This window comes from Camellia sinensis, chromosome 7 (assembly GCF_055761805.1).
Source record: "Camellia sinensis isolate YWXY chromosome 7, ASM5576180v1, whole genome shotgun sequence".
In the NCBI taxonomy this organism is placed as follows: domain Eukaryota; kingdom Viridiplantae; phylum Streptophyta; class Magnoliopsida; order Ericales; family Theaceae; genus Camellia; species Camellia sinensis.
The window spans coordinates 123,619,409-123,644,953 of NC_138967.1; the positions used below are offsets into that span (position 1 = coordinate 123,619,409).

The following is a 25,545-nucleotide window of genomic DNA, read 5'->3' on the forward strand; positions in this document are numbered from 1 at the left end:
TAGGCTATTTCAGTGATTTGGAATCACTTATTATGCCATTTCAGTCCATGTTTTGTGCTTACATGCTTGCATGTGTTCCCCTTTCAATGCCTTGAAGAGATGTGATCTTATGCTCCATGTTTGGGCCTTGGTGTGTGCCTATGTGTTTGAGGCTTTGGGCTGCCATATCAGTGGGTTTTGGGACTTATTTTGGTGCATTGTAACTCTGTTTTTGGTTGCATAGTCCATGCCATGAGTGGTTGGGGTGGTTGTAATAGGATCCTCCTTTTTGCGGCCTTGAATGCCCTTTGTTTTGGCCCCTGTTTTGGGGCATGGCTGAGGCCTCCCATTTCAGTCTAAGTCCACCATTGCATGTTTTAACATGTTGCATTACTTTGGTTTCATGCTTGCAATGTATCATCTTTGCACATTTGCATGTTGTTTAGCTAGTTGCATTTCATATCCTAGCTTGCATGATAGGTTGCATTGCATTGTATCTTGCATGTTTGGCACATTGCATTTGGCATGCCTTGTTAACTTAGCTTCATGTTGCATATTTGACCCATGTTACAAACTTGAGCCACATTGCATACATGCATTACATTTTTGCTTGGTTTGGGGTGTCAAACCAAGCATGAGGGGTGAGGTGTGTTCGTACTCAAAGTGACGAAACACGTCTCAACCCTCGGTCGCCGATGCCCTTGATTTCAACATGATAGGGTGTAAGGCACTCATTTGTTTTGTTGCATGCATTTACATTGATTTGCAAAATTGGTGCCTTTGGCCATCATGCATCGAGATACGTGATTGGTGGCCCGAGTACCGAGGGCCACACTCCCTTGAGTCCATAGCATGATAGGGAGAGTGGCCATGCACACATTGCTTTGAAAATTACATGCCATGCACTGTCTGTCCTCTGCTGCTGTCAAAACAAGGCTCTGCAGGAAGAAATGGCCGGTCGACCACTTTTGGTGCCGACCGACCATCAGTGTCCAGCCGATGGCTCAATGTTTGGCCGATAATCCTATTCCCATGGCCGGTGGACTTGAATTGTGGCCGGTGGCACCTCACAACACTCAGGAGGAAGCTCAAAACAGTTCTGGAAACCTGCATAATTTTCAAAGAAGTAAGGCAGTGTAAACAAAGGCAGCTTTGGACATGGCAGTGAGTTTCCGAGCAAGACGAGTCAAGCATGCATCATCCACGCATTCCGAGGTAGAGCTGCGGCGGTCTCCCTAGTTTCATATTTAGACCTTTTTCTTGTAATTAATTTGTTAATTAATTAAGAATTATGTAATATTTAATTAGCTAGTCAGTTAGTTAATTAGTTAATCTGTATAATTTATTCTGACCCTCCGAGAGAGGGCAAATTTGTAATAAGTGTATGTGCGTGTGATGTATGTCTTCCAACCCCCACGTCTTTCTCCCTTTTATTTACCAACTCATGATGGTTAGATTAGGGCACGTTTCAATTAGCATACTTATGCTCGCATGTTTACATCCATTCATCCGTCTTGCATGCACCGGACTCGGCGCATCATACTAACTACATTTGTATTTCAATTCTAAGTTGAATACGTGTTAGCTATCGCATCATCATATGCCATCTTAGAATAGCCGAACCTATTATAGTTACATTCCTGCATGTGCTGCATTAGGCATATTTGTATAAATTAGGATTCATGCATGTTTTCTAATTAGCTTCTTTCTTTAGCTCGGAGTACTCGGTAAGCTTTTATGCTTTAGCATCTCGCATGAGTGTGAATGTTACCATGATAGCATGCTTACCATGAGGCTATGTGCTTATGTGATATATCTGCCTAATTGCCTGTGGGTGAAGGTTGGGTTATCCAAATTGGAACAATGCATTAAATGTGAGTTTTAAGCCCACTAGATAGTGGCAAAACCATCTTTTCTAAGCCCACTCGAGGGTGGCAAAACCTGCATTTTAGCCTACTTGCGAGTAGCAAACCATTTTCAAAACAAACATGAAATGTTTTGTCCCAATTCAGGCGATCCAGTCTATACTTGTATGCTGTGCGCATCACATAGTAATTCTAGGCTAATAACCGAAATAAGAACACATAACGCTTTCAAAACTTGATATCATGGTTAGTAGAGGCCGATCTTTGATCAGGCGAGCGGGGGTGCTCATAGCTGACCTTTCCCAATCGTACCCAAGTTCCCGAGCCGAGGCAACTTCTGGCCAGCTCACTTAAAAGGCGATCTAACTCATTCTTTCCTCACTTTTTCCAATTTCTCTCTCTCTCTCTATTACCCATTCCAAAACCCTAGCCCATTGTGCCCTAGATTCACCCAAGATCCTTCAAGATAAGTCAAGTTCAAGCTATTCACTAATTGTTTTGCGATTTGGTGGAGGTTTTGCTTGGATTCACCACTTTAGCTTCTATTTTTGAGATAGGGGTGTTCTTAACTTGTTATACCTTTAATTTAGAACTCATATGTGATAATTTCATTGGCTTTTCATTTCGTGGATATATATATATATATATATATATATATATGTATATACATATAGATGGTGTTCACTATCCAATGATTTGGAAGGAAATGAGTAATGATTTATAATTAAGGATGGAATTATGCTTATCTTTGATGATTAGTGTTGTTGGTGAAGATATTTAGCCTCTAATTCATGAAAGAGAGGAAATCCCTAAATTTTTTTATAAACCCTAGTTTTGAAACTTGTTTTAAAAAGAGGAGTTTTATTCAATTGATTCTTAGAACATGAAATTGGGGGTGATTACTTAGCTTTGAGGTTGGAAATTTTTGCCTTCTACATACATCTTGTGTTGGTGATAATGGTTGAATGAGCCATGGTTAATATTGGAAAAGTGAAATAGTAAATTTTGTATATTGAAAATCATTTTAGGGAAAAAGGAGTATTTGCGAATTCATGGATCATATGCGCTACTAAATTTCTCTTGTGATTCAATGGATGGTGCAAACAATGGAAAGCTAAAAAGGGGGTAAATAGTCTATGAATCCATGTAGTGAGTTGGGTGGTTTTGAGTTATGTATTACATTTAATACCCGCGCGGGGAGTCAAGGTACCCAATTGCCTTGTCTACACATATCGCCAAATAAATGTGGAAAAATATTTTTGGGTGTCCACGAGCCCGCCATTTCTAGAGTCAAGGAATGTGGAAAAACATGGTTTTAGGTGTCCGAGGCCCCGCCGTTTCTAGAGTCGGCAAATGCGGAAGGGAAAAATGTTTCTGGGTGCCCAGGAGCCGACAAATGTGGGACTATTTTAAGTATACAAAATCTATATCTATGTATGTATTTTGAATATCAGCTTATACTTGGAAGGTCATAGTATATTTACCGCCCTGTCTGAATTCAAGAAATGTGTACTTAACTTACATTTGCATACACATGCATAAGAGCATTCATACATATACATAATACAATAATCATGTGTTTTCCAATTAATGTTATAACCTGTTAAGTTCATTGCCTACTGAGCTTTTGCTCACCCCCAAAACTAACCACATTTCAGGTAATAAAGATAAAGTGCTCCCTAAATGAACGTTTTGGTTTGAAGAACACTTCTTGGACATGAAAGCTTGTGGTGAATCGTATTTTGTGTGTGTTAGAGACAAGTTTCTAAATGACTGTGTAGTCAGATATTTTGATGTAACAAGGATAAAGAAATTTTTGGTTAATTCTATCCTTGCTTGTTAAACTATTTTATTTTCTTTTTCAAATGTAAAGAGACAATGTTGTGAGATTTGGAAACAGTTCGAAAGGGAAGGAATGTTGTTAATGAGTATCATTTCTATTTTGTTTTGTTGTGTTGTTCATCCTATATTGGTAATGCCCGGATGAGAAAGAGAAACAGGAAGGGTTGTTGGTCAGGGCGTTACATATTGGTATCAGAGCTAACCAAGTTGAATACCTGGAGCTCGTGGGAAGTGGCTTTACTGCATAGGGCTATTATGTTAGAAAGGGATGTTAGTTTGTCTTATGTGTCTTACCTGTTTGTGTGATAATGTAGGTATGGAGTTAATCTCTTAGGATGTGATTACTGCCTATTGCAATCATCAAAATTCTTTTGGAAAGGCACCTGATCAATGCTTTTTCCACTAGGAGGTCCTTGAGTGCCATGGGACTAGTCGGAATTTTGAGGGAGTAACTTGTATGTGTTCTATGTGTTTATATGACTATGTGGTGTGCCTTATGTGACAGATATCTGCATAGGTGTATGTCTAACATGTGGGTGACGTGTATAGTGTATGAATTGTAAGTTAAATCCTTTCTCCTTATCTCTATGTAGGATGTTTGGACGCGATAAAGGTCATGACAGGCCACACCGAGGTAGCTGGGATATGCCAGCTCAGCAAGATTTACCTCCACAAGAAGAAGGGATAGGGCAAAACGATACGACCATCCCTTCGGCCCAAGATTATAGCGACCCCGGTCTTTTCCCATATGATTATTGTATCCGGACTTAGGTTCCGTAGCTCCTACCATTGTATTTTGATTGTTACCGTCCTTTAATTTCCTATTTCTGAGTTAGGGGATGCAATGGGCAGGTTTGTAGCAGGTTGGTTGAGCTTGGGAGCAAAGAGTTGCTGCCCAGAATTTTAACTCTTCGCTCGAGCGAGCAGTTCTTCGCTCGAGCGAGCTCTTTGTTTTGGTCCGTCGCTCGAGCCAGGGTTTCTTCGATCGAGCGAGGACTGCGTTATGTAGTTAGACCTGAGAGCAGAGGTTTTTGGCTCGAGCGAGCTTTTGTTCGCTCGAGCGAGTTAGTTCGTTCTTCGCTCGAGCGATAGTTCCTTCGCTCGAGCGTGTGTCTGGTTACAGACCTGAGGGTTTGAGTTCTTCGCTCGATCGAGTTTTCTTTCGCTCGAGCGAGCTTTTGGGTTGTTGGCTCGAGCAAGGCTTCCTTGGCTCGAGCGTAGCTTCTCTGTGTCTGGTCGCTCGAGCGACCAAGTCTTCGCTCGAGCGAGCCTGTCCAGTTTATATACGCAGCAGCGGGTTTTGATCAGTCTTTTTCATCTTCTTTTTGATTCCAAACCCTAGGTCCGACTTCTCTCTCTCCCTACTCACCTTCTTTCTTAGGTTTGATCTATTTAGAGTGTGTTTCTACCCTAGTTGCTTTATTAAAAAGATAGAGGGAGTCGAGGGCTTTCATTTAATCTGAACATTTGGCGGTTTGGAGCACATTGGTATTTGGGCACTCATCTCTGTCTTCACCATTTGGGTTGTTTTCTTCGAGGTAGGGATTTCCTACTCCATTCTATAAGTTTTGTTCTAAGTTTTGGTATTTTGATATGTTGGGGATACTTTGGTAATTTTTGGGAAAAACCCTAGTTGTATTATTAAATTAATTTGTATAATTAATTCATGGAATTGGGGAATTCATTGATTAAATGGCGTAGTTGGATAAATTGAATCATTTGTCTATTGAATTGTTGACGTAGTTATTTTCAGTTTAGAAATAACTGTTTTGGGCTATCGGTGGAGGATAGCCGTGCTTGTTGTAGACACTGCATGTGGATTAGGGATAACTGAAACTAATCACATTGGTTGAGTCATTCATTTTGACTGCTGAATTAATACAGACATTATGTGTATTGATCGTGTGATATATGTTATGTGTTTACATACATTGTTTTGTGTGGGAGGAGATAGGGGATGTACTCCACGGTTTAGGGGAAGATAGGGGATGGACCTCTAAACCGGATTTTGTTTGGGAGGAGATAGGGGATGGACTCCATTAGCATCACTTTTATGTGGGCTTATTTATATTGAAGTGTTTTATTGATACAGCACTAAAATGTGTATCAAACTGGAAGTATGAAGTGTTTTGATTTGAGCTTGAGTCTCATTTGTTTGTTGACATTGGAAGAATGTGAATTTGATATATATAGTTCACTGTTGTAAGTTTGGCCAGGTCCTGAGTCATATTGATAATGTTGGAAAGTAAAGCGTGTCTTAGACATTAATGTCATGAAACTGTATAATGATGTAATCGATTATCTTGGTTAACCATCTGTTGAATGCTATTGCTTTATTCATTGCTTATATGTGGTTTAGTATATTTCTACTGGGCTGTGGCTCACCCTTTATGGGAACATCATTTTCAGGTTCAGGGGATAAGCTACCTCCAAGGACTTAGCTTGGAAGGACTTGGATTTTGAAGACTATTTTTAGTTATTTGCTTTCATTTGTTAGTACATGTAAACACACAAGCCTAGGACTTTATTTATATTTGAGTTAGAACTCATACTTTTGTGTCCAAGTGTTGGCTTGGAAAGATGTAAGCCGGTAGGGCATTTACTTTGATGTTACATGTAATGCTTTTGTTTAGTAAGACTCTGATGGATATTATAATGAATTATTAAAGTGTTTTCTTTAAATAATGCATGTCAATGATATATATATATATATAATGGGTTAATTCTGAGGGCGTTACAACTTGGTATCAGAGCGTACCGGGTTTGAATACTTTGGGTACGTGGGAAGTGATTAGTATCACATGGGGTTCGTCTCGTTTGATAGAGACTTAGTGTAAAGTTATATGCTTATGTGATAACATGTTTATGTGATTATGTGGGTATGGAATGTAGTTTCTAGGATGTTGATTGGACCCTTGAGTTTCTAGTAGTCTTGTTGGAAAGGCACTTGATCACTGCTGCTTCCAACCGGAACTATAATAACGCATTGGGACTATCATTATCCGGGAATGAAATTCGTAGGTGCTTATATGATTATGTGCTTACGTGGAATGAATTATTGTTGTCCAATGCATTAGGACGTGAGTGTTTAGCTTCGGCACATTTATTAATGTGCTAATGTCTTTGTTTCCTTTATTAGGATGTCAGGACGAGGATGAGGACGCGGTAGGCGTGGTAGGCCGGGTAGGCAGGAGGTGCCTGTGCTAGAGGAGATTCCGGCAGTTCAGGAGGGTATTAGCCAGGCCAATGTGGCCGAGCCAATAGGCCAGCAAGCTATGGGCGCTTTAGCTCGAGAGATAGCAGGGGCATTCAGGGAGTCAGTAGGCATTCTCAGAGCTGAGAATCAAGCTCGGGATGTTGCTGCAAATGCAGGACCTTCCTTTCTGAAAAGGGAGTTCTTCCGGTCTAATCCGGATGAATTTGTGGATGATCCTAAAGAGCCGCTTAAGGCAGATGAATGGCTCGAACAGACAACGAAGACGTTTGAGATGCTTGGCATCGAAGACGAGGGGTTGAAAGTGACCTTGGCATCTTTCCAGTTGAAGGGGGATGCGGGTCAGTGGTGGAAGTTTACTAAGGGTCGTATAGGAGGTACGTGGGAGGCTTTTGTGAATGCTTTCCAGGAGAAGTTCTTATCTCCAGCAGTCAGGGAGAAGCTGCGAGACCAGTTTTGTCAGCTTAAGCAGTCGAGTTCTTCAGTGGCCGAGTTTGAGGCTGCATTCACTAGCTTGTCCAGGTTTGCACCTGAGTTGGTGGCGTCTGAGGAACGCCGTTGTATTGAGTTTGAGAAGAAGTTGAGGCGTGGCCTCAAGCTGAGAGTTGGAGGGAACTATGATTCGGGATTATGGGCGTATGGTTGATGCTGCAGCCCACATGGAAATCATGATGCAGGAGGAGGAGGAAGGACAGAAGGGCTCCAAGAGGAGTCAGGATGGTCAGAGTGATGGTAGGAGACAGAAGGGTTTTAATCCTCAGCAGTCTCAGGGTAGCTTTTCTAGATCGACTTTTCCTGTGCCGAGTGCTAGTTCGGGGAAAGGCAGTCAGGGAGACATTACCTGCTTCAAGTGTGGCCAGCTAGGCCACAAGTCTCCAGTTTGTCCTCAGAGGGGAGGAGTTCAGAGAGCAGCATCTTCTTCGGCTCGATCTCAGAGCCAGAGTCAGGGTAGAGGCCAGCCACTCTCGTGTTATCAGTGTGGTCAGCCAGGGCATATGAAGAGGTATTGCCCGTAGTTGGGTGGCACACCTGGTGCATCTGGTTTGAGGCCGATTCAGGGTCAGCAGCCAGCTCAGTCGGGTCAGGCCTCGAGGGCCAATCAGGGGGCTTCATCGTCCCAGTCGGTGCAGCAATCTTATGCTCCTAGGGGTGAGCAGGTTGATCAGAGGTCGTCTGGGCGCGTGTATGCTGTTACCGCGCAGGATCTTGTGCCGGCACCATCAGTTGTGAGAGGTACCTTCTTGTTTTGCAACTCGGTTGCTAATGTTTTGATTGATATGGGTGCATCTCATTCCTTTGTGTCTGCTGCATTTGCATCTGTTTTGGAGTTGGAGTTAGCACAGTTAACATCTCCTATTTGTGTAGTGTCACCTCTTGGGGGTGAATTGATTTTGAAACAAGGTGTTAGGGGTTGTGATATAGAGGTTGATTATCATAGAATCCCATTTTCCTTTGTAGTTATGCCTATGAGGGGCTTCGATGTTATTTTGGGTATGGACTAGTTATCGTCATACCGGGCAGTTATTGATTGCTACCGCCAGAGGGTCACTTGTTGTACTGTGAGCGGAGAGTATTTTCATTTTCTGGGGGATCGGGTTGGTAATGTGTTGCCACCGGGGTATGTTCCGCGAGGACGGAGTGAGCTTAGTGGTCTACTTGCTAACCTTTCGATTAGTGAGGATGATGAGTCTCAGATTGTGTTGCCAAGGGTGGTTTGTGAGTACTCGGACGTTTTTCCCGAGGATCTTGCTGGTTTGCCACCGAATCGGGAGATTGAGTTCTCTATTGACCTAGTGCCCGGCACGGCGCCGATTTCTATGGCACCTTATCGTTTTGCCCCAGCCGAATTAGTTGAGTTGAAGATTCAGCTCCAAGAGTTACTAGACAAGGGTTTTATACGTCCTAGTGTTTCGCCGTGGGGAGCACCGGCCCTCTTTGTTAAAAAGAAAGGTGGTGCTTTGAGACTTTGTATAGATTACCAGAAATTGAATCGGGCTACGGTTAAGAATAAGTACCCTATGCCTCGTATAGATGATCTGTTCGATCAGTTGAAGGGTTCCCGTTGTTTCTCGAAGATAGACTTGAGATCGGGTTATCATCAGTTAAGAGTCAGGGAGGAGGATATTCCGAAAACGGCATTCCGTACGCGGTATGGCCACTATGAGTTTCTGGTGATGCCATTTGGGCTCACTAATGCACCGGCAGTTTTTATGGGTTTGATGAACCGAATATTCCGGGAATTTTTAGATCGTTTTGTAGTCGTCTTTGTGGACGACATCCTTATCTATTCACCTTCTGAGGAGAAGCACAAGGAACACTTGAGAGTGGTGCTTGAGTTACTTAGAGTCCATAAGCTTTATGCTAAGTTTGGGAAGTGTGAGTTCTGGCTAGAAGAGGTCAAGTTCTTAGGCCATGTAGTTTCTGGGGAAGGAGTGTCTGTTGATACATCCAAGACTGAGGCAGTGCAAGATTGGGCACAGCCTAAGAGTGTGTTTGAGATCCGCAGTTTTCTGGGGTTAGCTGGGTATTATCGTCGGTTTGTGAAAGATTTCTCCAGATTAGCTTCGCCTTTGACTAGATTGACTCGGAAGGGAGTCAAATTTGTATGGAGTGAGACTTGTGAAAAGTCGTTCTAGGAGTTGAAAGTTAGACTGACCACCGCTCCAGTCTTGATTATTCCAGAGAGAGGGTTGGGTTATGCAGTCTATTGTGACGCCTCACGAGAGGGTCTGGGTTGTGTATTAATGCAAGAAGGGAAAGTAGTTGCCTATGGCTCACGTCAGTTGAAAATTCACGAGCAGAATTACCCTACGCATGATCTAGAGTTAGCAGCTGTGATATTTGCCTTGAAGATTTGGAGGCATTATCTTTATGGTGAGAGATTTGAGGTATTCTCGGATCATAAGAGTCTGAAATATTTGTTTACACAGAAAGACTTGAACTTGAGGCAGAGGAGGTGGATGGAGTTCATAGAGGATTATGACTTTGAATTGCATTATCATCCGGGAAAGGCCAATGTGGTGGCCGATGCCCTTAGCAGAAAACCTGTTGGTGTCATAGCTAGTATAGCCATCCAAGAATGGGAGATGTTGGGTGCACTTGGGGAGTTTGATTTACTTTTGGGCGAATCCGTTGAGGCTGCGGCCTTGTTTTCTGTTGTTGCACAGCCTACACTTGTGACTCGAGTGTTAGAGGCTCAGAGGGGTGACCTTGAGGTAGAATCGCTTCGTGAGAAGATTTCCGGTGGGAAGGTTGAGAAGGGTTTGACGGTGTATCCCGACCTGAGTGTGAGATACCGAGACCGTCTGTTTGTGCCAGAGTCTTGTCGAGAGGAGGTACTCCGAGATTTTCATCATTCACGCCTTGCGGTGCATCCGGGAGGCACTAAGATGTATCGGGATTTGGGTCGTCAGTTCTGGTGGCGGGGTATGAAGAGAGATGTGGCAGCTTTCGTATCTAAGTGCCTTACTTGTCAGCAAGAGAAGGCCGAACATCAGAGGCCAGCGGGTTTGTTGCAACCCTTGCCTATTGCCGAGTGGAAGTGGGAACACGTCACTATGGACTTCGTTGTGGGTCTTCCGAGGACTCAGCGGGGTAGTGATGCTATTTGGGTGGTTGTAGACCGGTTGACTAAGTCGGCACACTTCATTCCTATGCGCGTGAGAGATTCGGTAGATCATCTTGCCGACTTGTACATTCGGGACATAGTGAGGTTACACGGGGTTCCAGTGACGATCGTCTCAGATAGAGATCCTCGTTTTACTGCCAGGTTGTGGCAGAGTTTGCAGAGTGCCTTAGGCACTAAGTTGACCTTTAGCACGGCTTATCATTCTCAGACTGACGGACAGTCCGAGCGTACTATTCAGATCCTTGAGGATATGCTTCGGGGTTGTGTTCTAGACTTTAGTGGGTCGTGGGAGAGGCACTTGCCGTTGGTGGAGTTTGCCTACAACAACAGTTTCCAGTCTAGTATCGGTATGGCACCATTTGAGGCCTTGTATGGCCGACCATGTAGATCTCCTGTGTGTTGGGCCGAGGTGGGTGATGCACCTCTATTGGGTCCGGAGTTGGTGAGGGAAACGACGGAGAAAGTTGAGCTTATCCGTAAGAGGCTTGTTACAGCACAGAGTCGTCAGAAATCTTATGCCGACCGTAGGAGGAGACCTTTGGTGTTTGAGGTGGGTGATCATGTCTTTCTGAAGATATCACCTAGACGGGGTTTGATGAGGTTTGGGAAGAGTGGGAAGTTGTCCCCTCGGTTCATTGGTCCGTTTGAGATCCTTGAGAGGATTGGCGAGGCTGTTTATCGTTTAGCTTTACCGCCGCAGCTGTCCGGAGTACATGACGTGTTTCATGTGAGTATGCTTCGGAAGTATGAGCCGGATCCATCACATGTGTTGGATTGGACCGATTTAGTGGTTGATGAGGATGTCTCATATGAGGAGAGACCGATTCGAGTTTTGGATAGGCGGGATCAAGTTTTGCGAGGCAAAACCATCCCTTTGGTCAAAGTTTTGTGGAAACATCACGGAGTGGAGGAAGCCACTTGGGAACGTGAGTTGGAAGTCCGCGAAAAATACCCGGACATGTTTATCGATTTGTAATCTTGTATTTAGATTTTGTATTATTGTTGAACTTAAGAGCCTTACATATGTCTTAAGTTGTAAAACGTTGAGTATGTTTTAGTAAATGGGTGTATCTTGAAACTTGCTTCATTATAGAAGTTTAGTGTAGCATTGCATATGTTGATTACATTGCTGAATGTGTTGTATATATCATGCAATTGAATATGATATGGGGATTGCTAACATTGAAAGGAATAATGCATAATAATGATACAGGTTGAGATATATGTTGTTTTATATATTTATTGTGAGATGCCTCTTGATAAAGAGATGAAGTGACCAGTATTGGGTCAAGCTGTTTATTATTGTTATTTAATATCTTTGGGAATTGAGAAAAACTTGTTTTTTATAAACTTATTCTTAATTTCGGGGACGAAATTCTTTGAAGGGGGGGAGGTTATAGCGGCCCCGGTCTTTTCCCATATGATTATTGTATCCGGACTTAGGTTCCGTAGCTCCTACCATTGTATTTTGATTGTTACCGTCCTTTAATTTCCTATTTCTGAGTTGGGGGATGCAATGGGCAGGTTTGTAGCAGGTTGGTTGAGCTTGGGAGCAAAGAGTTGCTGCCCAGAATTTTGACTCTTTGCTCGAGCGAGCAGTTCTTCGCTCGAGCGAGCTCTTTGTTTTGGTCCGTCGCTCGAGCCAGGGTTTCTTCGATCGAGCGAGGACTGCGTTATGTAGTTAGACCTGAGAGCAGAGGTTTTTGGCTCGAGCGAGCTTTTGTTCGCTCGAGCGAGTTAGTTCGTTCTTCGCTCGAGCGATAGTTCCTTCGCTCGAGCGTGTGTCTGGTTACAGACCTGAGGGTTTGAGTTCTTCGCTCGATCGAGTTTTCTTTCGCTCGAGCGAGCTTTTGGGTTGTTGGCTCGAGCAAGGCTTCCTTGGCTCGAGCGTAGCTTCTCTGTGTCTGGTCGCTCGAGCGACCAAGTCTTCGCTCGAGCGACCAAGTCCAGTTTATATACGCAGCAGCGGGTTTTGATTAGTCTTTTTCATCTTCTTTTTGATTCCAAACCCTAGGTCCGACTTCTCTCTCTCCCTACTCACCTTCTTTCTTAGGTTTGATCTATTTAGAGTGTGTTTCTACCCTAGTTGCTTTATTAAAAAGATAGAGGGAGTCGAGGGCTTTCATTTAATCTGAACATTTGGCGGTTTGGAGCACATTGGTATTTGGGCACTCATCTCTGTCTTCACCATTTGGGTTGTTTTCTTCGAGGTAGGGATTTCCTACTCCATTCTATAAGTTTTGTTCTAAGTTTTGGTATTTTGATATGTTGGGGATACTTTGGTAATTTTTGGGAAAAACCCTAGTTGTATTATTAAATTAATTTGTATAATTAATTCATGGAATTGGGAAATTCATTGATTAAATGGCGAGTTGGATAAATTGAATCATTTGTCTATTGAATTGTTGACGTAGTTATTTTCAGTTTAGAATAACTGTTTTGGGCTATCGGTGGAGGATAGCCGTGCTTGTTGTAGACACTGCATGTGGATTAGGGATAACTGAAACTAATCACATTGGTTGAGTCATTCATTTTGACTGCTGAATTAATACAGACATTATGTGTATTGATCGTGTGATATATGTTATGTGTTTACATACATTGTTTTGTGTGGGAGGAGATAGGGGATGTACTCCACGGTTTAGGGGAAGATAGGGGATGGACCTCTAAACCGGATTTTGTTTGGGAGGAGATAGGGGATGGACTCCATTAGCATCACTTTTATGTGGGCTTATTTATATTGAAGTGTTTTATTGATACAGCACTAAAATGTGTATCAAACTGGAAGTATGAAGTGTTTTGATTTGAGCTTGAGTCTCATTTGTTTGTTGACATTGGAAGAATGTGAATTTGATATATATAGTTCACTGTTGTAAGTTTGGCCAGGTCCTAAGTCATATTGATAATTTTGGAAAGTAAAGCGTGTCTTAGACATTAATGTCATGAAACTGTATAATGATGTAATCGATTATCTTGGTTAACCATCTGTTGAATGCTATTGCTTTATTCATTGCTTATATGTGGTTTAGTATATTTCTACTGGGCTGTGGCTCACCCTTTATGGGAACATCATTTTCAGGTTCAGGGGATAAGCTACCTCCAAGGACTTAGCTTGGAAGGACTTGGATTTTGAAGACTATTTTTAGTTATTTGCTTTCATTTGTTAGTATATGTAAACACACAAGCCTAGGGCTTTATTTATATTTGAGTTAGAACTCATACTTTTGTGTCCAAGTGTTGGCTTGGAAAGATGTAAGTCGGTAGGGCATTTACTTTGATGTTACATGTAATGCTTTTGTTTAGTAAGACTCTGATGGATATTATAATGAATTATTAAAGTGTTTTCTTTAAATAATGCATGTCAATGATATATATATAATGGGTTAATTCTGAGGGCGTTACAAAGATGCAATGGAGGTATTAGCCCGAGAGATGGCAAGGGCTCTTCGAGAGTCCATGGAAATACTCTGAGCCAAGCAAGCAACGAGGACAATAAAGGAGGAGACTCGAACCTCTTTCTTGAAGAAGGAATTCTTCCATTCGAACCCTGCAGAGTTCAATGGCGGGCCTGATCCAATGAAGGCAGACGAATGGCAAGAGCACATTATTAAGTCTTTTGAGATTCTAAACATCCGCGATGGAGAACTCCCAATAGCATTGGCAGCCTACCAACTAAAAAATGAGGTGAGCCAATGGTAGAAGTCCGTTAAGCATGGAATAGAGCATGCTTGGGAGGCATTCACCTATGCCTTCCAAGAGAAGTTTTTGCCTCCTACGGCTAGAGAGAGGTTGAGAAAGCAATTTGAGGAACTTCGGTAGTTGGACACCCCAATGATGGAATTCGAGACCACATTTACTAGTCTAGCAGGTTTTGCACCCGAGCTTGTGGCAACTGAGGAGCATCGGTGTTTGGAATTTGAGAAGACATTGAGGCCCAAAATTCTAATGAAGGTGATGGGTAATATGTATCGGGAGTATGATAGACTGGTGGAGGCCACTGCCCATGTAGAGATTATGTTAGAGGCTGAGAAAGCTAGGCAGAGACATAAGAGGTTGAGTTATGCTGAATCTAAGGTGATACCGGATCTTCCAAGAAATCTAGGGGCTCATTTTCATCTTCCTTCCAATCTACGCCCTAGCAATCCAAGTCATCGGGGTTCGTTTATGTGAGAAGTTCTAGAAGCACAGGTCCTATCAATGTTACTTGTTTCCGATGTAGCCAAAAAGGTCACATAGCAATAGAGTGCAAGAAAAATCCTAGTCATCAACAACCAACACGTTCTCAAAGCCAAGCCCAGGGAAAGGGCAAATTGCCTACATGTTACCATTGTAAGCAATCGGGACACATGAAGGGGCCTTGCCCACAACTAGTCGGCATGGGGAGCGCTTCTAGATCCCGAAATTCTGGGAGTTATCAAGTAGGCCAAGGTTAGCGACAGAATTATCAATCAGTTCAATCTGGGCAATCAGCAAGGGCAGTACAGGGGGCCACATCAGCACAGCCAACACAACCGGTTAACGTTTTGAGAGCAGGTAGAGGTGAGCAGAGGCCCCAATGGTGAGTTTACGCAATCACTGCTTCTAAACAATCATCTGGACCATCAGTGATAAAAGGTACTTATCTTATTTATAACACTTGGGCCAACGTATTGATAGACACGGGAACATCTCATTCATTTATCGCATCAACATTTGCATCCATGTTAGGCCTAACGGTAGAACAACTAGAGTCTTCGCTTATGGTTGAGTCACCAATCAGGGGTCAAGTTGTCTTGAATTGAGGGTGTCGTGGGCCCTTTTAATTTGGTGATATTGGAAATGTCGGAGTTTGATGTTATTCTTGGTATGGACTGGTCATCCTCTTATCGGGCCGTCATAAATTGCTATCGCGGAAGGGTTACGGTATGCACCTTTGGCGGGGATTGTTTTTATTTTCTGGAGGATAGAGTTGACAGAGGGTTGTCACCGTTGTATGACCCACGAAGTCAAGGCAAACTTAGTTTTCTTCTTGATGAGGATAGTGCAATCTGGGAGATATTTCCAAAAGTGGTTTGTGAGTATCCAGATGTTTTTCCTGAGGATCTCACTGAGTTACCACCCCATCGTGAGGTAGAATTCTCTATAGATTTGGTGCCTGGTACAATGCCCATCCCCATGTCAATAGAGGGTGTTGTTTGGGCCCATGAGGTCCATCACGGGTCCCGTTTCGAAGATCCGAACAATTTATTATAGCGATCTTGGTTTATCCTCTCTTTATTTATTGTATTCCGGACTCGGTTCCGTGGATGTGTTGTTGTCTCATTCTCATTTGAATCCTTTACTCCTTGTATTTGAGTCTTGGGTTGTGTTGAGCAGGTTTGAAACAGGTTGGCTGTGCTTTGAAACCAAAGGTTGATGCCCAGAATTTGGCCTTCATGCTCGAGCGGAGCTTTTGACGCTCGAGCGGGCCCTTCGTTGTTACTTCTCCGCTCGAGCGGGAGTTTTGACGCTCGAGCGTGAATATCCATCTCCCAGTATTTTTCTCTGCAGGTCTTCGGACGCTCGAGCGGGAGTTTTGACGCTCGAGCGTGACCCTTTTGATTTTGTTCCTCCGCTCGAGCGGAGAGTTTGACGCTCAAGCGGGGACCATGTCTGCAAAACTTCTGCAGGTGTGCAATCGACGCTCGAGCGGCGCTTTTAACACTTGAGCGTGAGTCTGTGTCTGACGCTCGAGTGGGGCGATTTTTATAACACTCCGGGATTTCACTTTTCAGATCACTTTTTGATTTCCTTTCTCTCTCTTACTTTTTCAAAACCTGCATTGGAGAGCACCTCACTCTAAAACCTTACCTTCTCTCTAGGGATTGATCTAGTAGGAGTGATTTCCTCACCTTGGGCCTTTGAAAAAATTGTGTGGATCGTTGAGGGCTATTTTTTAATCCGAAAATCTTGGGATTTGGTGCACTTTGAATTTCTTCATCTTCTTCCTTTGAGCTCCGAATTTGAGGTAGGGATTCCTACTCATTCTTATATGCTTTAACATAGATATTGAGCTATTTGTATAGATGGTTTGATTTTGGAAGTTAGGGTTTGAGTTATATAATAATGAAAAGAGGGGTTTTATTCTTTTGGCTCATATATAATTATTTTGGGTCTAAAAAGGAGGTTATTGATGTTAGTTGTTGATATTTAGACCTTTGGGTCAATATTGAAAAAAGGGAAAAAAAATGCCATGTTTGGGTATAATGGGGTCATTTAAGTAATTAATGACATTTGTTATGAGAATATGAAATTGAGTTGAATATAATGAAATTGGCTCATTATGAGATGGAATAGTGAAGTTGGATTTATTAATCGCTCACTTTTGAAAATGTTGATAAACTATCTGTTGATGCATTTATTATCTGTTTAGAAATAATTGCTTTGTGCTATCGGTGGAGGATAGTCGTGATTGTTGTAGACAATGCATGATGATTGGGCAAACTGGAACTAATCAATTGAATATGTCATCGAATATGACAATTGGAATAATACATCGAATTTGTGTATTGATTGAACATGTATATGATAGTTATTTATATACGTTGTGTTGTGTGGAAGGAGATAGGGGATGTACTCCACGGTTTAGGGGAAGATAAGGGATGGACTCCTAAACCGGATGTTATGTGGGAGGAGATAGGGGATGGACTCCATTGATACAGCAATTCTGTGTATCTATTGAAGTGTTGATACAGCAAATCCGTGTATCACTTGTGAAGTAAGGAAGTGTTTGTATGTGTTAATGATACAACAAATATGTGTATCTGTTAAGACTTATGGAAGTATTTTGTTGTGAGTTGTTGTCTCATTTGAATTATTGAAATGGAAGAACTGTTGACATGAGATGAAATCTCTGTTAAAGTATATGGCCAGGTTCTGAGCCAGGGTTATGGATTGGAAATTTGGATAAGAACTGGAATAAAACATGGACACTTGGTCATGTAATTGAAATGGGTTATGAATTGATTTATGAGAGTTAAACATTTATCGATTGCTAATGTCTTAGTTATTGCATATATTGTGTTTAGCATATCTCTACTGGGCGTTGGCTCACCCTATATGGGACATCATTTTCAGGTACAGGTAGTATGCCACCTCCAATGACGTAGCTTTAGAGGCTTAGTGGCTGGGGCATCTTTTGTGATTACATTCTTGTATTACATGTATATCAAGCCAAGGGCTTATTTTGTATAGAGTTAGTACTCTTTCTTTTGTAACCAAGTGTTGACTTGGAAAGCTGTAAGCCCATAAGGCATTTGCTTTTATTGTTAACATGTAATACATTTGTAAGAATACTCTGATTTATGAAATTATGCTTTATTCTCTTTTGTCTAAGCATGTCAAGAATATATGATAAATGGGTTTATTTTGAGGGCGTGATATTTATTTTATCAGGCACTTCGTGTATTTCATCCACACAAAAAATTTGGTCGATCTCATAATTATAACTTGTTCAATTTATTACGTTTCTCACTGAAAAAATGTATAATTTATTTTTTAAAACACAATTGTTGTCTATTTTTTTTAGTGAAAAATTAAACAAATTACAGTTATGCGATTGACCTATTTTTTTATTTTTTTATTTTTTTTTTTTTGGATGAAATAAACGAAGTGCCCGACAAAATAAACTTTTCAAATCATCAAAATGAGACCCGTGGTGGGCCTCACGAGCTCAAACGGCACACTCCAATTCAAAATTTGGACTGAAGGAGATCCTCTTCCTTCTCAATAAAGGTTGTTTTTTAGGGGTCCTTACTCCTATTGACAAATATTATATTGCATCTTATCAGGATAGTCGTCCTACTCATGTTTGAACCTTATTCCTTGTATATTTGTTTGGGTTTTTCTTTTATACTTTTGATTTTATTTTATTTTTTTGTATAAATTATATATTATATTTAACTATTATAATTTATTGAGTTTTATTATAATATCAAATATTATTATTAATAATAATAAGTATTACCATAAACAATTGACCGATCTGGCCTATTCCCACTCTTAGCATGACAATATTTCTTGAATACCCGTTTAGATAATACTATTTTAAAACATTTAGTTGAAAAAATAATAATAATAAAATAATAAATAAATAAATAAAAGTTATAACCAAATACTACATAAGGTATAACCAAAGATTTTACAAGTCAGAACTAAAATAATGTCATAACTAGAGATACATATGATCTCATAAATCATAACTAAAATAATCATTTTAAAGGGTGTGTATTGTAGAATTTTCTGACTTAAAAACACATTAAATTCCACCTAGAATATTGAAATTAGAAACTTATAGAATCTCCTAAATAAGAGTATATTTTTTGGTGTCTAGGCTTGATGGTAATGTTTGAGTTTGAATCCCATTTACTTTTAGATTTTATAATAGAAATATTAGAAAATCACAATTTAAATACTATAATTCATCCAAAATGATGTGGCAAGAAAATTATGTCTTACATGACTAAATTTGTGAAAAATTAAAAATTGACACTTAATAGATCATTCCATTATTGTTGATCAAATTGAAAGAACCTTTTTAAGAGTCTCAAAAAAAATTTATAGCATAAACGTTAGAACTTCAGAAATTTTCAAGCTACTGCGTGTATCACAACTCAGTTGGCATTTTCCACTGATACAATATATGGCTTTGTCTACTGTTGAATTTTAATTGTCTAGTTGGATATAATATTTCTCATATTATAATTAATCTTATATCGATTTAAAAATAAAAAATAAAAATCACACAAGCATGCTGGCATAAGTTTTTTGCTAGGTTAATTTACCTGTCAACATAAATTTGAACTAGTTTAGAAAGTCACATTATGGTATATAGTTAGATGGACCAATATTTCTATGTAATGAGTATTTTTAACATTTAAAATAAAAAATTTAGCCTCCGTTTGGAAAGTGGGTTGGCTTTTTGACTTTTTGGCTTTTTTGGCTATTTGAGCCTGGGCTCAAAAGCTTGGTTTGGGAAGGACTTTTTGGCTTTTTTGAATTTTTTTGTGAGAGAAGAGTGTAATAATTATGGATTGGATGTGATGTTTTGTCTGTTGTGGCTCAAATAGCCTATTCTGTCTTTTGTGGCTCAAAGAGCCAAAAGAGCCCAAATGAGCTCTTCCCAAACGACACCTTAGATTACTGCTTTGGGGCTTCATCTAAATTTTACTTCATATAGATTATGGGTAGGGGGCTAGGAGCACATTAGTTTTGTTTAGTAGCAAATCTAAAAGCAAACCAATCCCTAAAACTTCATTTGGAATACTTGGTGACAAAAAAAAAAAAAAAAAATTGATTAATTAAATTTGACTTGGAAATGAAATAATAGAAATAATTGATATTTCTCTTCATTTATAGAGGGAAAGGAGAAAGAGTTTTAGCAATCTAATTTTAGTCCCCAAAATGAAGGGAGAAACATTTAGGGACTAACTTTTGTTAAAAAATCAGAAAACAGACTTTTGTATCAAAATTTTTAAAATGTGGTTAATAAATGCACTTTAAGAGAAAACAATTTGATGCATAGGATGTTCGTTTTTTTAGACTATTTTGGTCAAGAAATGATAATAATTCGTCACTAAATATCTAATTTCATTGCTAAATATGCAACGACACTTTTGACAACTTAAACATTTTGTTCTTAAAAATTAATTCTATTCATGATTTTTTTATTTTTAAAATCTTAATTTGTTGTAATGATTTCATGCTTGCCACTGTGTGACCAACAATTTGGTGATTTTTTTAGGGATTAACAATTTTGATTTTTATTGAAAATAACCTAGCACTGTTTGATTGTATTCCTAATGCATAGAGCATTTTATAATAACTAGATATAATGGATTAAAGCAAATGAAAAGGGTATTGATAGAGCATACCTTTTCATTAAACAAAGATTGTGCCTGGGTAGAAGAATTTCCTTCGGATGTTGTCATCTTCTCCACTTTGGGGTAGAAGCTTATGAGCTTGGGTAGATTCACGAGATCCAAATATTTCAACTGACTGAAATTAATTACCTGACTTGAGAGTTCATCTTCATCTTTTTCTTCTTCAATTCCAACTATTGCTTCCATCATCTCACAATCAACTATTTGTAGTCTCTGGAGCCGTGGAAATCCTCTTGCACAGGACAGGGAGAAGAGATATTCCAACCTACAATCTTTAATTGTTAATTCAATTAAATTATTGAAGAAGCCTGATGGATTTAGTCCATGATGTTCCATCAAAGACCCCTCCCCACCTCTGTTATGCAGCACCTCTGGTAAACCTTCAATATTTTCCAAAAGTAGCGCTTCAGCTCTCGGCAACAAAACGATAAACTTGTCCATTAAGGAAACACCCCTAAGTTTACACGACTTTGAATAAGTTTTAGAAATACCCATACCCTTACGCATACCAATACCAATTGATATTTTAAATCTGATCAAGTTTTCAAAGCAGAAGTCCTTGGGCAATAGCATGACATTTGGTATGTGAATCTGTAAAGTGGTTAATTGCGTCGATTTCCCCAACTCATCAAGATTCACTTTGCTTCTTTCCTGCCTATGCTCATCTAAAATGTATAATTCTTCCAGGCGAGACAAATTGGATATGACACCTTGTGGAATCTCTGTGAGCTTTTTACAATTTCCCAGATCTAACAACCGAAGACGAGTCAATTGTCCTATCTCTGATGGCAAAACCTCGATATTAGAACCTCGAAGGCTAAGTATTTCAAGGTTATTATTTAGATCCTTGAGTATAGCTATGTCTCCCAACTCACAATCTTCTAACCATAACATCCGAAGGTTAACCAAATTAGCAAGAGATAATGGAGGCAACATACAGATTCTATTCAATTCTAAAATTGTAAGTTTCTCCATTCCACTGAAAAACCTATCTGGAACATTAAGCAAAGCATCGCTACGCCAGTCCCATTCCAATACTATGGTCAAGGTGTGGAGTTGTGGACATACCAAATCATCCGGAAGCTTCGGAAGCTCAAGAGTGCTGTCGAACATTAATGACATTGCTGAGGAAGATTCGAATGTATCTTTCTCGGGCCACTTTTTGTCACCATGTTTTACTAGAATTTCCTTGCCATCATCTTTCGCAATTGAAAGAGCAACATCTCGAATGACATCATGCATTTTGACAAAGTTTTCATCTTCACCTTCTAATAACAAACAAGCATCTTTGAGGATATCGACCACTGTAAGTACTCGACGGCTTGCTCTTCTTAGTGTATTTGTATTTTGTCCAAGCAAACTTCTTGCTATGCAGTGTCTCGCCAACACTTCAATTGAAATATTAGCATCTTCAGGAAAGGAACAACACAGCAAGAAGCATGATTTTGCATCACTAGATTCTAACCGATCATAGCTTAACTTTAAGGAAGCATACACCTTTGGCTCGATTCCCGCAATATTCTTTAGCATGGAATCTTTGAATTGATCAAGTACATCTTCCCAAACATATTTTTTCTTATCTGTCAATGCGGCTCCAACTGCAAGTATAGCAACCGGCAAGCCTCCACACTCTTTACAAACTGCATCAGCTATATCATGGAGTTCAGGAGAGTCAACAAAATTTCCCACCTTCTTCTTGAACAGGGCCCATGCTTCTTTCTCTAATAATACTTGCATTGGAAAATATCTATCAACTTCCATCTTCTCCAGCACACCTCGGATTCGAGACGTTATCACAATTTTGCAACCTTTGTTTCCATCTGTGATAGGAACACCTATTGTCTTCAAGTTCAATTCTTGCCAAATATCATCCAATATAATGAGATTTTTCTTCCCATTGTTTAATCTATTCCACAGTTCATTTGCTTTTCCCACTTCAGTTTTCTCTATTAGTTTCAGACCCAAGCGGACAGCGAGTTGCCCTTGAATATTGCTCACATTTGCGTCCTGAGAGACAACTGCCACCACCACTTCATCAAAAAGTACATTTTTCACTTGTTTGCCAATCTCTTCGACCATTGTCGTCTTACCAACGCCTCCTGTTCCATATACTCCAATCATTTTAACATTGGAATCTTGTAATGCCACCATGATGTTCTCGCAAACCGATTTTCGCGACTCAAAATTTGCATAGTTTGCACTTGATGATGGGAATTGAAGTTCTTGAGCAAATGGCTTAGGATGTGCAACTGTGCTAAAATTGCCACTCTGAGTGAGATTTCTTACTTCTTCCATCTTGTTTTCGGCTTCCTTGCTCATACGGTATCGCGAGATGTAATCCGGACATGAGAATTTAAAGCACTGCATGTTTTCGTTAATAGTATTGTCATCCTTAATTTTCTGAAGTCTTTCTTCCACCTCTACTAGCCAGTTTGAAACAGGTTCATCAACTTCTTCACCACGAGTAATGGCTTCATCAACTTTTTCTTCGATTTGTTTTCTCTTCTCTTCAAGGTTTTTAATTTCAACTTCTAGTTTCTCCTGCTTCTTCTTGTACTGAAAAACAAAACCAACGTGGAGCACCACTAATTGGATCACTGGCTCAACTATTCTCCCTGTAATTGCCCCTACAATTGAAAATACACCTTGCAGGGCACTCATTTTCAATCCACCTTTTCTCTTTTTTTTTTCTTTTTTTTTTTTTTTTTTGAAACAAATATTGAAGAAGAAACTAGTTTGAGATTCGAATTTCAAAGGATAAAGCTCTCTCAATCTGTATCTGCAGGTAAAACAAAAAGAGAGATATCAAAGAAGAGAAATAAAAAATGAAGATAAAATTCTCTCTTTTGCTGATTAGGAAAATAAAAAACGCGGGGGAAAAAAAATTAACATTAACTAGGTGGAAACAGTTAATTACCTAAAAGTGCTATTTACAAATGTTATGCTTACTCAAGTCCTATCTAAGATTTTTTAAATCAATAAATTCTATTTAGTAAAACTGAGAATATTATCAATTTTTCCCAATTTATAAAACTAACAACATTATCAATTTTATATAGTAATGGGGAAAAAAAAAACAGAATATAGGATTAAATGTTTTTGCCCTTCTACTTATTAGTTTGATTCAACTATCTAAAAAAACCGAGAACATTATCAATTTTTTCATTTAAATTTTTTTTTTTTTTACACATCAATGTTCCATCATCATACTTCTTTATAGACACAAAATTTTTAATTATATCCAAAAAATTAATTTAATTTTTCAATTTTTTCAAAAAAAAAAATAGCAATGCTAGGTATCATGAAAAGTCTTTCATGAAAATGATCATGAAAGATTTATGACCTTTGGATTACACTTAGAATAAAGTACAACACACTAATCAAAGTAATCTAAGGGTCACAAATCTTTCATGATCATTTTCATGAAAAAAATTTCATAATCCCTAACATTTCTCAAAAAAAAACATTTAGTTTTTTTTTTTTAATTTATATTTTACCTTTTTTATTCCCTTTCTAAATCCCTCTCTAAATTTATGAATCAAACAGTGTTTATCATACCTTGAGCCTCTCTCTACCAAAAACTTCTTTTTTTTTTTTTTTAAATTCTGAGAATATGATAAACACCAGAGAAACGCTTGAGGAGAGATGGGAAATTATAGATACTACATAAAGCATTCACAAATATTTGTACGTTAATAATCATAACAAAATAGAATCCATTTAAGTGTAGGAAAAATCAGTGAAAAGACTCTTTTCAAGAATTTGTTTAGCCATAAATATTATGGAAATAAAATGTGATCCAATAAATTCTATATATGTATGAAATTGTATATTAGAAATCCTTTTATAGAAATTAGATGTTTTTTTATGACAATTTTATCCTTATTTTGGTCAACATGCTTATATTTATATTTATATATATATATATTGATCGGTGAAAGTCAATTGTTAATTGTTAGATTAATACCTGTGAGAGTTAGCCTCTGCATTCTTTACAAAGTCAAGTGATTGCCTCTTTAATTCAACTCCCTTAAGGAGATTTAAACCTATGACCTCTCCTAGGGACTAAACCCTTAAGAAAGTCATAGTAGCCAACTGGGTTAGGCCTAGTTGATTAACATGCTTATGTGAAAAACTTCTTTTTTTTCTTTTTTAATGTTTCAAAACTTTAAAATTTTACAACTTTTAAAATGTACATCTGTTTTTTTATATAATTTCGATTTTTTATGAGGCAAAATTTATTTTATCCCCTTGTGATTTAAGGCTAAAGCACTTTACCCTTGTAATTCAAAAATAGTCAGAAAGATCTCGTCATATGATTTTGAACTAAAGTGGAACCATTAACATTAGAGATGTAAAATCACTATAATACCCTTTAATATACATAGTTTATAATGTTTAAACATTAATTCAATTAAAACACAATTAATTATATATTCTGAATCATTTATTGTAATTCTTAACTTTTTATTCTAATTTTAATTTAATTATATTTTAAATTACAATTAATCTTAAATATTCAATTAGTTATTGTAATTGCTAAATTTTAAATCTAATTTTAATTTAATCATATTTTAGATCAATTTCTAATTATTATGTATTTTATATTCTTACTTAAAATATTTAGTTATATTTTATATTTTAAATTAATCGTTAATTATATTGTATTTTATTTTATTCTAATTAACATATTAATCTTTTTGTTGTATTAATTTCATGTTACTTTTTCAAAAAACTAAACCCATTTTAAAATATTGTGTGTAATACACCTTCCGTCAATTTGAATGAAAAAATTAACGGCACTTTAATCCTCCAAAATCACTTGGGAATTTTCTAACTATATTTAAATCATAAGAGGTAAAATGAATTTAATCCCTTTTTTATAACTACTCAGCCAAATCGTTCTCAATTAAATACAAAATTATGTAAAATGAAAAAAAAATAAACTTTTTTAAAATTTGAAATTGTGAAAAAAAATTCACTTATAAAATTTCATACTTTTGAGAAATATTTTGTCATGAGACTCATCTTCCTTGCATTATAATAGTGTGAATTTTGTAATAAGTGTGGAACTTGTAAATCTGAACATTTATACTTTTAATTATTAAGATATTATTT

At 38.7% G+C, this 25,545-nt stretch overlaps 1 protein-coding gene across 8 annotated transcripts in view; it reads right to left on the reverse strand.

Annotated features, from left to right (window-relative positions):
- The window catches only part of LOC114306443 (disease resistance protein SUMM2), a 115,589-nt gene that overhangs the window by 78,726 nt on the left and 11,318 nt on the right, over positions 1 to 25,545 (reverse strand). For all 8 annotated transcript variants that reach the window (XM_082879256.1, XM_082879251.1, XM_082879254.1 and 5 more), the window contains one exon: positions 20,419 to 23,206. In XM_082879256.1, the coding sequence (XP_082735382.1) occupies positions 20,419 to 23,088 (2,670 nt within the window). In that variant the 5' untranslated portion in view covers positions 23,089 to 23,206. The remainder of the gene's footprint in view (positions 1 to 20,418; positions 23,207 to 25,545) is intronic.